Here is a 14,847-nt window from a genome sequence, read left to right as displayed (position 1 = left end):
GGTCTCACCAGATCTGCATTCAGAAGCACCTTGTTTGAAGCAAACCCAGAGATATAAGCACTGGCTCAAGTTCTGTATCACACAGGCACTGTTCACTGGTGCAAAACTGAAGCTCCCAAAATAGGCAGAAACACTGAGGATAGGATCTCTACATGATCTTTTATTCAAGTCATAGAGTAGGGATAATAATTCTCATCTGCATCTTAATGAGAGTTGGGAAAGCTACTGAAGCCATGACACAAGGCTTATGTGCCCCAAAACATGATTTCTTTACCTTCTCCAGCTATGCTGTTGATTGAGCAAAAGTTATTTCTTCTTTTTACATACTTTGCATAATTGCTGATAACTTAGCAGACCCCTGATGAAAATGAGCACTTTTGAGTTTCTTTATTCACCAGTGAGAATATCAAATGTCATCAACAAGGAATAATTCAAGCCATGTAAACATAAAAAAGTCCATGAAAAAATATGCCTGCCCATATAAAGAAGAAATGGAAAGCTTACCTTTGGACCTGCTGGCCCAGGCAGTCCAAATGCTCCTGGCTGTCCTGGTTCACCCTGCAAGTAACAGAAATATTGCTGGTAAATACAAATCTTTTATATATAAAGGCTAGGATAGCTCAAACTAGTCAGTACATGCAGTTAGAAATACTGACAGTCCTGAGTGCCATTATACAGAGATCTGAAAGTTTACAATGTGTCTTCCTCACAAAAATGAAAGAGAAAGAAAGAAAATCAAAACTGAAGCAGCTCTTCATCTGCTCACAAAACACAACCAAGAAGTAAAAAATGAGTTCCCTAAGTTGTGAACTGATTACACTTGCATTGATTATAGCATGCAAGGATGGATTCCTTGGAGTCAGCATGATGCATTTGTTCTTGAACTGTCACCTTGCAGTGTATAAACATATCTTATAAGGAATTCTGCAAGTACAAATATGACACTGTCTAGTCCCATGCCATGTGTGATGTGAGGAAGTTGCATCAGTTGTGGAAGCAATATTGAAAAATTGTCACAGTTTTTCCAAAGTAGGACAATAGTGGAACAAAGAAAAAACAGGATGTAAGGAAAAGAGCTTTTTTTACTGTGTGTCACTCCTTTTGTGTATCCCTGCCTTCCAGAGAATCCTTCCCCAAGCTCCTTCAGTTGCCACCAAGTGACTGCCACAAAGGGACAGTGAATGACACAGTGAAGATTCAACATCAGGTTGAAGATATTTCTAAGGGATGGTGATCAAGCAGGGGAAAGGATGTAAGGCTCTAAAACACACTTCTGTGAGACACTGGAAAACATATTTGAGGGTTTGTGTTTCAGCTGTAGTTTTCCTACAGGCAGTATCTGGTACCCTGCATCCTTCCTTGAACTAACCCTCCTCCTTTTCTCTTAGTTTTTATCACTGCACAAGAGGAGTTGAAGTTTTTTCTTCTGTGACCAAGACTCCAATTTCTCCAGCCCATGTCTGCTGTGGAAACATAAGATGGTCCCTTGCACATTTGCTGTCTCTACTAGCCACGGACTCCTTGCCAGCCATAAAACGTGGCCAGGCTCTGCAGCTGCAGCTATTGACTAGCAGGTCCCAAACCACAGGCTGCTCCCTGCCCCTCCTTGGAGACTGATAACAGAGCTGCCCTGGTTAATCCATAGGACACCTGCCTGGGCTACAAACATGAGGGAGAGTCTCAGGGCTATCAACCTCCTGCCATTTGTTTCTGCTGCTCCTAAAATGGCCACACAAATCCCGCAGACGTGTTCCACTCAAGGCAGATTGATTCCCACTGTCTGCCTCGCACCGAAAGCAGGATTACACGGGAGGAACAAAAAGGCTTACGGCTTCTCCTTTTGCTCCATCTCTCCCAGGGGGGCCAGGTGAGCCCAGGGAACCCTGTAACAACAACAGAGTTATCATCAGCACGGCATTAACACCCGCTGCAAGTGCAGAGACACGAGCAGCACATCTAGAGAAGAGTAAGAAACGAGGAGAAACATTTCAACACAAACATTTATTATTTACAGTTTCTGGAGGAGCTGCTGCTGACATTAACACACTAGGGATGATTGATGAGCTGCTAATGAGGAACTAGGCTCTCTCGTCCACTTCACTCATTTAAGAATAAATTAATATAAAAGCTCTGGAGCTAATTAGACACATAACAACTGAGTCATCTTAATATTATCATATCATCTTCTCTTAGCTTCTCTCTTCACAATTCCATTGTCTCAAAAATTGCAATTTTAATGCTTTTTTCCTCCTTGATTATACAGCATTCATCCCAAAGCTCAGAAGCCTCTAGGCAAAGCTATAATATACTTAACTAGTAAGCCTAAAAAGCAAATAGAAAAGAAGCTTTGATATACTCAAGCAGTCCTCAAGAATGACCCTGGCCACTGGGAAGTGAGTCCCAGAGCTGTGAATATGCAAAGGTGTAGAAAACAAAGAAACAGAAAGCCAAATGCCACTTAAACTCAAAATTTTACCATTTAAAATCTTCCCATGCACCAGGATGAATGGAACTAAATATGCTGAGATTGGTGGCTCCCCAACTAACAGCAACAGCAGCAAATGTGGAGAAAAGGCCAAGTTTGCTGCCTGCAGGTGGCAATTTAAAGAACAAATGGAGAGTGGAACAAACAACAGGCAAGTCAACACACACAGGGGAACTGGCTTAGTGTTTTCACTTCTGGGCACTGCAGTAGTTTTGTCTTAGGTGTGTTATAAAAAAGGGTCAAGTGAGAAACAGACACGGGCACTGCAAGCTGCCACTGTAGGCTGTGCTTGTACAAGGCTGGTTTGTTGTGTGTTACTTGGAGGGGCATCTTGCCTTGTGATCTGGAACATTAGCTATTTTATAAGAGGTGGGGAAAGTCTAAATTCCTACAATTCCTCCTGCAAATGAGGATTTGATTAAGGGATTTCCAACAAATGTGTCCAAAGTAAATACTAGTCAACAGAATTAGCTCAGTACTGGATTTAATTTTGAGGGGGTTTTTAAGATGATGACACAATAAGCAGCTAAAGGCCACCACAGTCCAAAAGTTATTTGTGTTCAGTGCAAGTAAAGGCACAGTAATCTTTGGCCTTCCATGTCTCATATTGAAGAGAGTCTGGTGTTTTGGTGTGTATTAGCACTGAGTTCCTGTTGTGTTGCATTTATATATTTTGGAGTTTTACAAAGTTTAGTCAAAGCTCATGCCCTTGAGCTCTCTACATTTGTTAAATGTGGCTGAGCATCATCAATAGGTTTAAAAACTTTAGGCTGCACTTTGATGAAAAACAGTACAACATCACAATCTTCTTTTCTGACCACCTTGCTTACATCTAATGAAACAAAATATAATACAGAGGTAAAAGAAGACTTACAGGAGAGTTGGTTTTCATTGGACTTGCAAAGAGCTTTATAAACTCTTAAAATGTTTCAGAGTATAACTAATAAAGACTTGCACTTACTTTTTCTCCTTTGTCCCCTTTCAGTCCAGGAAAGCCAGGAAAGCCTTCTTCACCCTACACCACCAATGGAAAAAATACATCATGTCAAATGTCATATCATTCTGTGGTATATCTGTGTACTTGAGACAGTGCAGTTGTCATCTCTTGAGAACTGAGTCCAGCTTTTCACCCTCACTGTAACAATTCTGTGCTCAGTCACCTGTAATTTGCCCATATTTGAACAGGTTCACTTTCAGTTTTCCATTCCAGTGCACTACTTCCCTTCCTTTTTGTAATTACCATCCAGAACCAGCAGTTTTCTAAGAAAAGATTAGATACCTACCCTTGTTAAAAAAAAAAGTATTTGAAGCACAGCAGCACTTCCTCAAGGAACCCTCCTGTTGCCATATTCTAAGGCATAAGAACTTGAAGTTTGGCATGGCCAACTTACTACAATGCCAAACTCCCAATGGCATGATTTATTTTTTTTTTTTTAATTTAAATAAATGGCATGGAAATTGGCATGGAAAATTTTGGAAAAATTCAAATTTTAGAGGGTTTATATTTCCCTCTAGCTACTTTCATGTGGACAAAAGACTGGGAGCTTTCTCCCCATCTGCTTTTGTAAAAACTCACTAGCACAGAAAAATCCTTTTGCAAGAGCATTAAATTGGCTAAGAAGTTGATGTATGTATTTCCAAATTGTCTGCATATACATAAGGACTACCTAAATATGTAGGTAAATTCAGGCCAAATTCTACCACATGCAAACTTATTTGTGACTTTTTTTCTGTAAGTCTAGTCTAGGAGACTTAGATGTATTCCTAGGGCAAGGTCCTCTATTTTGACAATAGCGTCAAAATCCAGCTTATTTATTCATCAGGGTATTTGGCACTTAAAAGTAAACAAAAGATAGTACCTGAAAAATATCTGTCCTGTTTATGCAAATTAAAGTCTTTACCTTTATAATCACATTTCTTGCTAACTGAACCTTCACGAAGCACTCCAGAATTTGCAATGCTGCTGGTGGTAAAAATCAGCTCTGCTAAATTCAAATGGCTCTCTAATGACATAGAAAACCCATCAAATAGCAAACGTGAATTTTGAGGAAATCATTTGCTCTGAGAGGTCAATATAACTTGAAGGAACTGCTGTTCCATGGCAAAGTGTGTCACACAGGTAGGAGAACAATTTGTGTCTTTCCTATGCAAAGCAAAAGGAGTTTGCGTAAGGTGCAGTTAATTAGCTTCTTCTTGTGCCTTCTTTTTCCTGCCATGAAATAGCAACTGCTTGACAAACCTGAACAAATTAATACTATGAGCAGTCAATAAGTTTGAAGCACAGTGCTCATAAAAATATTCATGCAGGACAGAAGAGTATCCACTAGCTTTTCCAGTTTTTCTCCAAGGAGAAAATTGCACAGAACCTGGACTCTAGAGACTCCAGAGTCCAGGAGACTCCAGGTTTAATGTCCCCTGGGGAACAAACACTGGGAAGGCTACAGAGTGGGAAGAGCTCCTACTTCTGCCCCTTCTGCTGACTTCCAGTAGAATCATTAAGGGCAGAAAAGCTCTCCCAGGTCGAGTCCAGCCATTTACCCAGCATGGCCATATTTGCATGTTTTTTTCCACTCTTCCAGGGATGACGATTCCTTAACTTCCCTCGGCAGTCTGTTCCATTTGCTTGACCATTTAAAATTGCAAGCATTGTGCAAATATGAAAAAGAAATTGCAGAGGCAGAGAGCACAAGGCAGACACTGTTTCCAAATGCTCTGGGATGAAACACACTGGAGAACAGGTAGGCTCTGGCAGCCGGCATGGAGCCCTGGGGAACAAAAGTCCATCACACTCTTTGCACAAAGGCCAAACCTGGTTGTGCCACTGAGAGGGATTGAAATAAACCTGTATTCCCACAGATTGGCTGCAGTCCCAGCTTCAGCACAATGGGAATCAGGCGGTGACATGTAAACCACACGTAGCTGTTTATGCCATGCAGTCCTATTGTCACCCATCTATTTTATGAATATCTGAAATTCAAAGGCTGTCTTTTTCTGGAGAAGCATCAGGACCAGAATAGGAATATAACAAGGACTTGGGAAATGAGAAGCACCAGCAAAAGAAGAAGAGGCTTCTGATAAAGAGGGGAACTGACTATAGCTTCTAAGGCATCTTCCCTTAGGCTTAGCCTGTATTTTCTGGAATAGTTTTACACTTTAGATGGGGTTACGTTTTGCTTTTTTGGTCAATAGTTTTGTGGAGAAAAACTTAAATGTGCAGGTAGTGGTACCTGTGAGGTATTTTGCAGTAATAAATACGGCATTTGCACTAAAAAATAAGCTGGGCTTAGGAAGTTCTTAAAAAATGAAATACTGCAAGCTCTTTGGATACAGCAATAGAAAAGTCACTCTAAAAACTCCATCCTTCATTCCTCAAAGAACTGATAACAATTCTGCAAGAAAATTAGGAAGGTTTTCTGAGCCATACTGAAAACAAAAAGTTTAACCAGAATTCAGTAAAAAGCACAGAATTTTGAATTTCTTTGTATTTGCTTTTAAATGGAAGCATTCAGAGCCACACAATGAATAGAAAGCAAGGAGCAACCACTACTTCTGTTCTTCCAGGGGCTCTCAGAGCAGGGCTCACATGGGCACATGGGTTGTCCAGACTCAGAGGACCAAAAGAGATGCCACATCATGGGGAATCTCAAAGCACAGGCAGATTTCAGCTGCTGCAGACATAATATTGAGATGATGAAGAATAAAAACACTCCTCTTAGCTTCAGCCAAAAAAACCCCCATAGATGATCTAGCTAAGGACAGACACACCCAGAGAAGTTCCTTTGTTAGTTTGTATACATCAGCAGAACTATTCCATTTCTCTATTTGAGGAAGGATGTTTTCCTGGTACACCAGCATCCGTGGATTTACCAGACCATTCCAGCTCCAAGTTAGTGATCCCCCTACACTCACCATATGCACATATACCTTAATTTGTTGCAGGTTGTGCAAAAATTCACCTCACTTGGGTTACAGTGAGGCCCACTACCCCACAGTTTATGGAATACCATATGTTTATGGTCTGTGATCAAATTGTATCCACATTTGCCATGGTGTAACCCCAGCCAGCAGCCAAGGCCCACACAGCCGCTCACTCATTCCTCACCAGTGGGATCAGAGAGAGAATGAGAAGAGTAAAAGCTGGAAAACTCATGGGTGGAAATAAAGACAGTTTAATAGGGAAAGTAAAAGCCAAGCACACAAGCGAATCAAAACAAAGGGAAAACTGCCTGCTTCTGTTCTGCCATCTCCAGGAGAGCAGGGCCTCATCACAGGCAATGGTTACTTGGGAAGAAAACAACATCACTGCAAATGTGCCCCTTTCCTCCTTCTTCCTCCCCTCACTTTATATACTGAGCATGATGTCCCATGGTCTGGAATATCCCTTTGGTCAGTTTGGGTCACCTGTCCTGGCTGTGTCTCTTCCCAACCTCCCCTGATCCCCAAATTTCCTTTCCAGCATGGCCGTACGAAAAGCAGCAAAGGCCTTGCCTCTGTGTAGGCCCTGCTGAGCAATAACAAAAACATCTCTGTATTATCAACACAAATACAAAACATACCAGCCAGTGGGAAGAAAATTAACTCCACCCCAGTCAAAACTAGTACAACATTCTATGCATATCCTGCTATGTCTGAGTGGAGAAAATGATGAAATTACAGAAAAAATAACCTTAATTGTTAGATGATATATTTCAACAGAGTGGGAAAAACAAGTGCCCAGATTTTGTCATATTCAACCTCCTAACAATTTTTTTTCTGAAGAGACCTAAAACAGAGAAGGAAGGAATCTGCAGGTATAAGGAGAGATGTAGAGATAGGACAATTCAGTATTACCTGATCCTAGAGAGACATCAGAAGCACATAAAGGAAAAAACTCCTCAGTGATGTTTTTAAGCAATCTGCTTAAATTTAAATGTTTTTCTTTCCTCCATTTGCAACTCCTCAAGCAGCTGCCAAGTTTACAAATATTTCTTCTAACTTGAGAACAGCTGTGGCCTATAATCACATATTTTATTTGAAACTCTGGGTTGCAGCCTATGTTAATGAAAATAGAGCAAATGAAACAAAAAAAAAAAAGTGGGGGGTGGAAAGTCACTCCAAAACACATGGTTAGATTCTCATTTCCCTGTCAAATTCAAATAAATCACTGGTCTCTTCCTTTAGCATACAGATCAGAGAACTGAAGACACATCATTCTAAGGTCAATTCCATACATATTATTTATTTTATCTTCCAAACTGGTCTACATCTCACACAAAAGGGCCATTTTTCTAATCCTGGTATGAAATTAAAATTTCTAACCCTGTCACAAAATGTCAATGAAGGTGTCATTGGGAGACCTGCAAAAAATCTGCCAAGCTGAACCCCATGAATCACACACTCAGCATGTTGGCAGCTGCACAAACTGGGGGATCTAGAGCCAAAGTAGGAGGCAAAATAGCAAGATTTGAAAAGAAACAGAACAATTGGGCAAGATCAAAAGGAAACAGAAGTAAAATTGAACTATGGAGTGGTGGCACTTCACCATTAACACCCCCCTCTCTCCTTTGTTAATTAACTTCACAGCATCCCTGTGAAATGAGAAGGGGGTTACAGCAACTGTAATATTGCTGTCACCTCCTGAGGGTGATCAGTCAGAGGTACAACAAAGCAGAGGACAGACAAAAGGTCTGGGGCAAAGATAGAAACTCACTCCAGATTTCCTGTGACCCAGGTCAGTGCCTTAACCATAATTGTATTATTTCTCCTGGCTCTTTGGCCTGCATCTAACTTGGCAGCTTGATGTTCATGAAGAATAAATGAGAAGGTGATGGGTAGCTGTCCTACTGCTGATCCGTGGCTATACCCTGAATTGTTATCAGTGTTTGATGAGTCACATGAAGTGGGAGAACACAAGAGATTGACTGGGGTCTTCAGGTTCAAATGTCTTAAAACACTTCCAGGAGACCTCATGGTCTGGAAGAATGCAATATCTTTCTTTTCAGGGTTTCTCCATTCAAGAGAACCAACCAATGGCACAATAAATATTTTATTGAAATATACTGTAAATTTTGAGGTGGGGTTTTTTGGTGGGTTTTTTCTTAGAGAGGCAGGGCAAAGACCAAGGTTTCATTAAAAGCCAGGGATGATCTGCAGATCAACTGAGAGGCAGAGCTGCAGTGGATATATGTCCACCTAGCTCCATTTTCAAAAGCTGCTGACCACACAGGCAGCACAAATGACTGCCATTCTGCAGTGCCCAGATGCAGGGTTCTATTAGCTTAATGATGCTAAAGCCCTATTAATATCTTGGCAAATTTGACACCAAAGCTGGCCTAATCTTCTGCTTCAAGATAAAATAAGTCATTCGTCTCAACTTGGAGTTTGCTGCAGTAAAGAAGAAAGAAATGAAGAAAATCTTCTCTTCTGAATCTCTGTCAGATTATAGTCTGATTTAATAAACAGAATTGTAATGTGGATATGATACACAGGGGGCAGTAGAAGTCATAGGTTCTTCAGGACTATCAGGAAATCCAGTCCAGTGCAAACAGCTGTTTATATGAAAACTATTGGTGTTTTTTGTATTTCAAACATATGCAAGATTTTATTTAATCCATTACATAGAATTCAATTGTTCCCAAAAGGTACTTTCCCAGAGATATTAATTTTCAAAAGCCTTCTAAACCCTTGAATCTTATCATGAATGTCATGGACCACCCTATGAGACCACAAAGGTTCATCTGACCATTCACTTTATGATCATGGTTCTTCTGGAAAGAGCAGATGCCCCATTTTTCAGAAATTCCAACAGATATATTTCTCTCAAGAAACCTGATAGTCCAAATTTTCATAAAAATAGGTAAAGCAACAGCTGGGTTGTAGCTAATTTGATACATCTATAAGCTTGGTACTGCAGGAGAAAAGATGCATCAGAGCTCACTCATGTGGCACAGCTCTACAGTAATCCAGGTCAGTGTAGAGTTCAGAATAACACAGAAACATCCTAAAGGCTTTAAAGTTGTCACTGGAGCCTGGAATCTTGTCCATCAGCTTCATATTGTCTGCTTCCCCACCACAACACTCCTTCACTCCTTAAGCAGGTGATTGCTAAGAGTGGGGTGGTCAGACACCCCTGACAACTCCTGAACTCCTGCTTCATCTCCAACCCAGGCTGAGCCAAGTGGAGAACGTAACTAAAGAAAGCACCTCTGCAGCACAGAGCACAGGGGAGTACAAGAGGGAGCTCTGCTGTTTGAAATATTCCTGTTCAGCAGCTAGAGTTGCTCAATCAATTGCTGAAACGTTCAAATTAAGAAACAGTCAAGAATTTGCAGAGCTATTTATGATTGAACATAATGAATAGGAGGTAAAATATAATTGGAAACAATCAGTACTATAATCTCACTGCACAGAGGAATAACCTGATGAATATACTGGACTACAATGAGTTGGGTTTGCAGATGTAGGACCAATAGATCCCAAAAGTTCATTTTTCTTGTTTGAATTGTTGGGGCAAGAGGGTCTTCAGTTAAAGACACATTTCTTAGAAACCTTGAAATATGAAAAACATAACTCTGCTCCAGAAATTTCTTTACCTTGAAGCACAAGTTGATGCTCCTTGCCAGCACCTGACATTACTCAGGACCAGACAGAAGCTTGCTATGTACCAGAGGGTACATAGCATTTGTTCATTGAAACAGAAAAATATTCCAGTCATGTATCATGGCATTGATGAATTAAAGTCATTACATCTATAAAAAGAAAATGGTTTTGGTCTCGTGGATGATATGATACATACTGGTTGATACTTTTTCTTGGAAGAATAATCTATATGCCATTTGCTTCGCTTCTGGGAAGTTTCTGAAGCTTCAAATCTCTAAATACACCTCAACAATTTTGGTAGCTCCAACAATTTCAGAGCTCATTAGGGCAGAGGAGTAATGTGTCGGAGTGCTCCAAACTCTGGTGTTGATCAGCTTTTAACCATCTTCTGCTACTGATATTCCACGTTCACCTCTTAGTCAATCTTCTGGTGCCTCCCTGAAATGTGTACAAAGCTTTTCCTCAGGATTAACTGCATCGTCTAGCCCGTGATTCCTCTCCTCCTCGAAGAATCCCTTCCTTTAAATCTCTCCCTGCTGGGTTAATTTGCCAAATCATGGATCCTTCTTCTCATTGCTCTTTGCAATGAGCAACATCTCTCCACACCTCTCTTTAAATGTCACACCCAAACTGAAGAGAACATCTGCCTAAAGTCTTATCACCACCTACTTATAACTTGCAGTGATGCACTGCTGTTAATTGCCAAACACACCTGAGGCTGCTCAGTCAGGTCTTTGCCAAAGCTATAAATCTCTCTGATCCAGCCAGACACAGGGGTTGGAACTAGATGGTCTTTAAAGTCCCTTCCAACTCAAACTATTCTATGGTTTTATGCTATTTCTTTATGAAGTGGTGCTGCTCCCTAGGTTTATTTCATCTCAGAGGTTATGACAAAGGTCATGATCCTTCTTCCCATTTTACTTGGACACTGAGGTATGGGAAAGGGAAAAGGTCTGGTCAAGATCTTCTTTGGAGCCAGTGACAAGCACAGAAAAAAACCCAAAACTGTCTCCAGAGACCCAAACCTACTCCCAACACCAAATCAGATATCCTTGACATAACCACTAAGGGTCCACATACTGCTTCAGCAGAAAACATTTGTCATGAAAAAAACCTCACATTTTCCTCATCTGGCACTTAGCACTACTGAGTACATTTATTACTCAGCAGGGTCTGAGACCCAAAACACTTCCTGTCAATGCCAGAGACAGAAGGCTTTGTGGGCTTTGGGAGACATAAAATCTCAAGGTAGTGCTTAAGAAAAAGGGTGAGAGACCCAGAACAAGAAATTAAAGGTGTTGCACTCGAGTAAGTTAAGAACAGCATAAAATCCAGTGCTGCCCTTACCTGCCCCGTCAGGGAACCCATGAACAAGGCACCTGCACCTTCTCAGCCATCACAAAGCCAAGAACCAGCAACAGCTTTGATCTGTGGAAAGGGGACAACCCATCTGCTTAACTAGAGAGAATAATCAGCAGGGAGAAGGGCAGGGAATGCTTGGGATACCTTTGAAGGACCAGTGATAGCAACTTTGTGCAATGCTTCAGCTCTCTGTGATTTGTTGGGCTACAAGCTGCACTTCAGAGGGTGTGCTCCAGACTGCTGGGAAAGCTGTTTTATTTCCCACCTAACAGGCAGATAATCCATACCTATCCACTACAACATCACTCTCAGGAGCATCCTACATTCCAATAAGATTTATCAATTACAGAATCAAGACAATGTGGTTTTTTTCTGGCCTCCACCCCCCCAGTTTATTTTCAGAAGAAATGTGGAGCTGGCAAATCTCTCTCACATAGTTCCTTTCCTCACTGCCAGTGAGGCAGAGAAATCCTCTAAAGAAACAAGTGCTGGAGACTTTGCAAACTTCTGGCTGCCAGTAGATGTCATTGCATACCAACAATGTACCTGCCAGCCAGGGAACAATGCTGGAAAGAAATACAAGAAATACATGTTTTCTAAGTTTATGCAATGGGAAAAAAAAAAAAAAAAGAAAAAAAAAAAGGGAGAAAAAAAAAGGAACCAAGTTACTAGCACTCTTACACTGCTGAGAATTGATCTGTCACAATCACAATAACTGTGTGAGCTGACTTTGAGTTGTTTATTGCAATCTGCAGCTGTTATTCTGGGTCACAGAAACCCACAGAATTTATCTAAAACCCTCTAATTATGGTTAAGAAAAAGAACTCCATCAAACCATGGTTATTTAGTTCTGCAGAATGTGATTTAACTACATTTAAGGGGACACAAAAATACTCAGCACGCAGACCAAAATTGGTCACACACAGAGGAGGATTCAGAACATACTGAGTAAGGCACATAGTGACATTACTAGAACTCACCTTTTAATATGAGGATTCTAAGAAGAAATCACAGATATAACTCCAGTAAACTGCGTAACAGTCTTAAGAGGTAGATGAGGTATTATACAGATGTTTAAGTGCTGGACTGAGAGGTTAAGTGCTCTTAACCAGCATTCAGTTGCTAAGAATAGTTTCTGAGCCAAAGAATAGTTCCAAACCAAAAGCAAACCCAAAACCCAAAAATATAAAAAAAGCCCTGCAGACTGTGCTTTCACTTTGCATTACCAGGTCAGTTTTACTCACATTACCTTTTATTCTGCAATAAAATAAGAAGACCTGAGCACTAAGAACATGAGAACGCAACCCTGAAGAGGCAATGTTTCCATAGCCACTGTCTCCAAGGAGCATCAATGACAGGGCACCGGGGTTTGGTTTTGTCTGCAAATTTCAACTCAATATTATCTCTAAACTTGGAGATGTTTTCCCATCTTGTTACTGTCAAGATGCGCTCACTGAAGGAGCCAGAAGGGATGCTGATGCAGCAAGGCTTCTGCAGTCTGCTTCTGCCTTAGTCTCTCTGGGAAAACCCTTCAGCTCACCAGTCCTGGGTAAACTGAGTGGCATTTGTGAGTCTGGGGACTTGGTGACACTACGTGAACACCACAGCAGCCCAGGCAAGGTCTGTAACCTCACTGGAACATCTTCCCTGCACTGGGCTCACCATTTCGGCAATGAAAAGGACACACATATCTCTTGAAGTGATAATAAGTTTTATTTGGAAGTTGCAGGAATAAGGATTATTTCTTGGTTCATGTAAGTTTAGGCCCCGTATCACTGAAGAGCTCAGAGAACAGATCCTGCCATTAGAAGTTCAAGCTGGTTGCTCCCCCTCCTTTGTACTGAAGCTGTTTTCAAGCTTTCACCTCTGGCCCTTGGGTCTAAAATATCATTGCCAGCCTGCGCCTTGCCTGCCAGCAAATCACACACACCATCCTCCTGGTCCCAGAATGCATCCCTTAAAAATATACAGATGAAAGTTCTCTTCCTCCATCAAACCAGCCTGCAGCACCAAGCTCCAGCTATGCCTGCAGCACTTCTTGCAGCCAGAACTGCACTCATTTTTTTGTGTCCCAAGTTGCTGGATGCTGGCCAGCCCTGATCTAAAGGCACAGTGCTCGTGCTGATTTGGTAAGTCCTGCTGACAGCACAGCACAGGGGTAAAAAAGCAACAGGGCCTTCAGGTCAGGCCTTTGGTATATTCAGCTGCCTCGGGGCAGACAGAGCACAGGGCTCTGTGTGGAGACACTGTTTGTAACAGAGCAGATTTACACAACTTTTCCAGAAGCCCTAAACATGGCAATAACCACAAATTAGAAGAGAAGGGAAGGGAAGCAAAGCCTTTGTCTGAAGGATCTAGCAGGCAAGATACACAGACCTGGAGAGAAAAAGGGTCTTCAGGTTAATTTTAGGGGAACAAAGACTAGCTGCTTTGCTCAAGGTCATTAGAGCCAAGTTCCAAGTCTGGATGTCCTACAGTCTAGACCAGAGCCTGAACTATCTGCCTGCTTTTCTTTTCTATGCTTGGCCTTGCAGTCACTACTGCATCTCTAATAAGCCAAGCCACTTTAGAGATTTTATTATCTTCAGAAATACTGTAATAACCCTTCTGCATTTTTATCAGTCTTTACCATGAAAAAAAATTGCTAGGAGAATATAGACTTAATCTACTAAAGTTGTTTCTCATATTCATTGCTGCCTGTGTGATTATTAGCATGAAGGGAAACAGATAAAGCACAAAAGGAAAGCTTGGATACTCTTGAAAACTAATTAGTGACGGAAGTCCCAGTGCAAAACATAATGAAACCTTCATTCACCACCTCTGCAAAAGATGGATGTTTATGGTTAGAGTTTTTTCCTCTGACTAATTGGTTTCCTGTGGAAAAATCATGGTAGTGATCACTTGCTCCACTTGTTTCATGGAACTTTTTTTCACGCTTCCTACTCTTCTTCAACAGATGTGAATAGGGTTGGCCTAAACCCTGAACAAACTATTGAAATTTGTCTCATTCTGGGCAACAAAGGTGTTAGGAATATTCAAGGGTTGTACAAAAGCCTAAGAACAGCTACCAGCAGTCAAGACAAAGGTACAGTGAGCTTCTGGCCCTTCTGCCTCAGTTTTCCTCATGGAAAATTTCTCAAACCTTCTGTCCTTCTGTCACCAATCACAGTTTGCAGAGCTCCACTGACATCCTGAAGCAGAGAATGTCTTTGTGCTCACTAGAGGTTTACTGATGTCTCTGTCTAATTAACTCATATGCATTCTTTCAAATACATGAAATTTTAACCTCCAGAGGAGTTTGCAAAGAGTTGTTTCAATACCTGCTGGATGAAAAGCAACTTAATTTTGTTCTTTTTAACTTCCTATCAGGTAGCTTGGCTTGCTTCCCCTTCAGTTTTACAATAGAAGAAAGAGTGAAAAAT

General features: G+C 41.2%; 1 protein-coding gene across 1 annotated transcript in view; it reads right to left on the bottom strand.

Moving 5' to 3' along the window:
• Positions 1–14,847, bottom strand: part of COL22A1 (collagen type XXII alpha 1 chain) — a 220,451-nt gene that overhangs the window by 125,730 nt on the left and 79,874 nt on the right. Inside the window, exons 12-13 of the mRNA XM_063408152.1 lie at positions 1,830–1,883; positions 505–558 (exon numbers count right to left, since the gene is read on the bottom strand). Coding sequence (XP_063264222.1) covers positions 505–558; positions 1,830–1,883 — 108 coding nt within the window. The remainder of the gene's footprint in view (positions 1–504; positions 559–1,829; positions 1,884–14,847) is intronic.

Source organism: Prinia subflava, chromosome 1 (assembly GCF_021018805.1).
Source record: "Prinia subflava isolate CZ2003 ecotype Zambia chromosome 1, Cam_Psub_1.2, whole genome shotgun sequence".
Taxonomy (NCBI): Eukaryota; Metazoa; Chordata; class Aves; order Passeriformes; family Cisticolidae; genus Prinia; species Prinia subflava.
The sequence above is the reverse complement of the archived record's forward strand: the minus strand, read 5'-3'. Positions and strand labels throughout refer to the sequence as shown.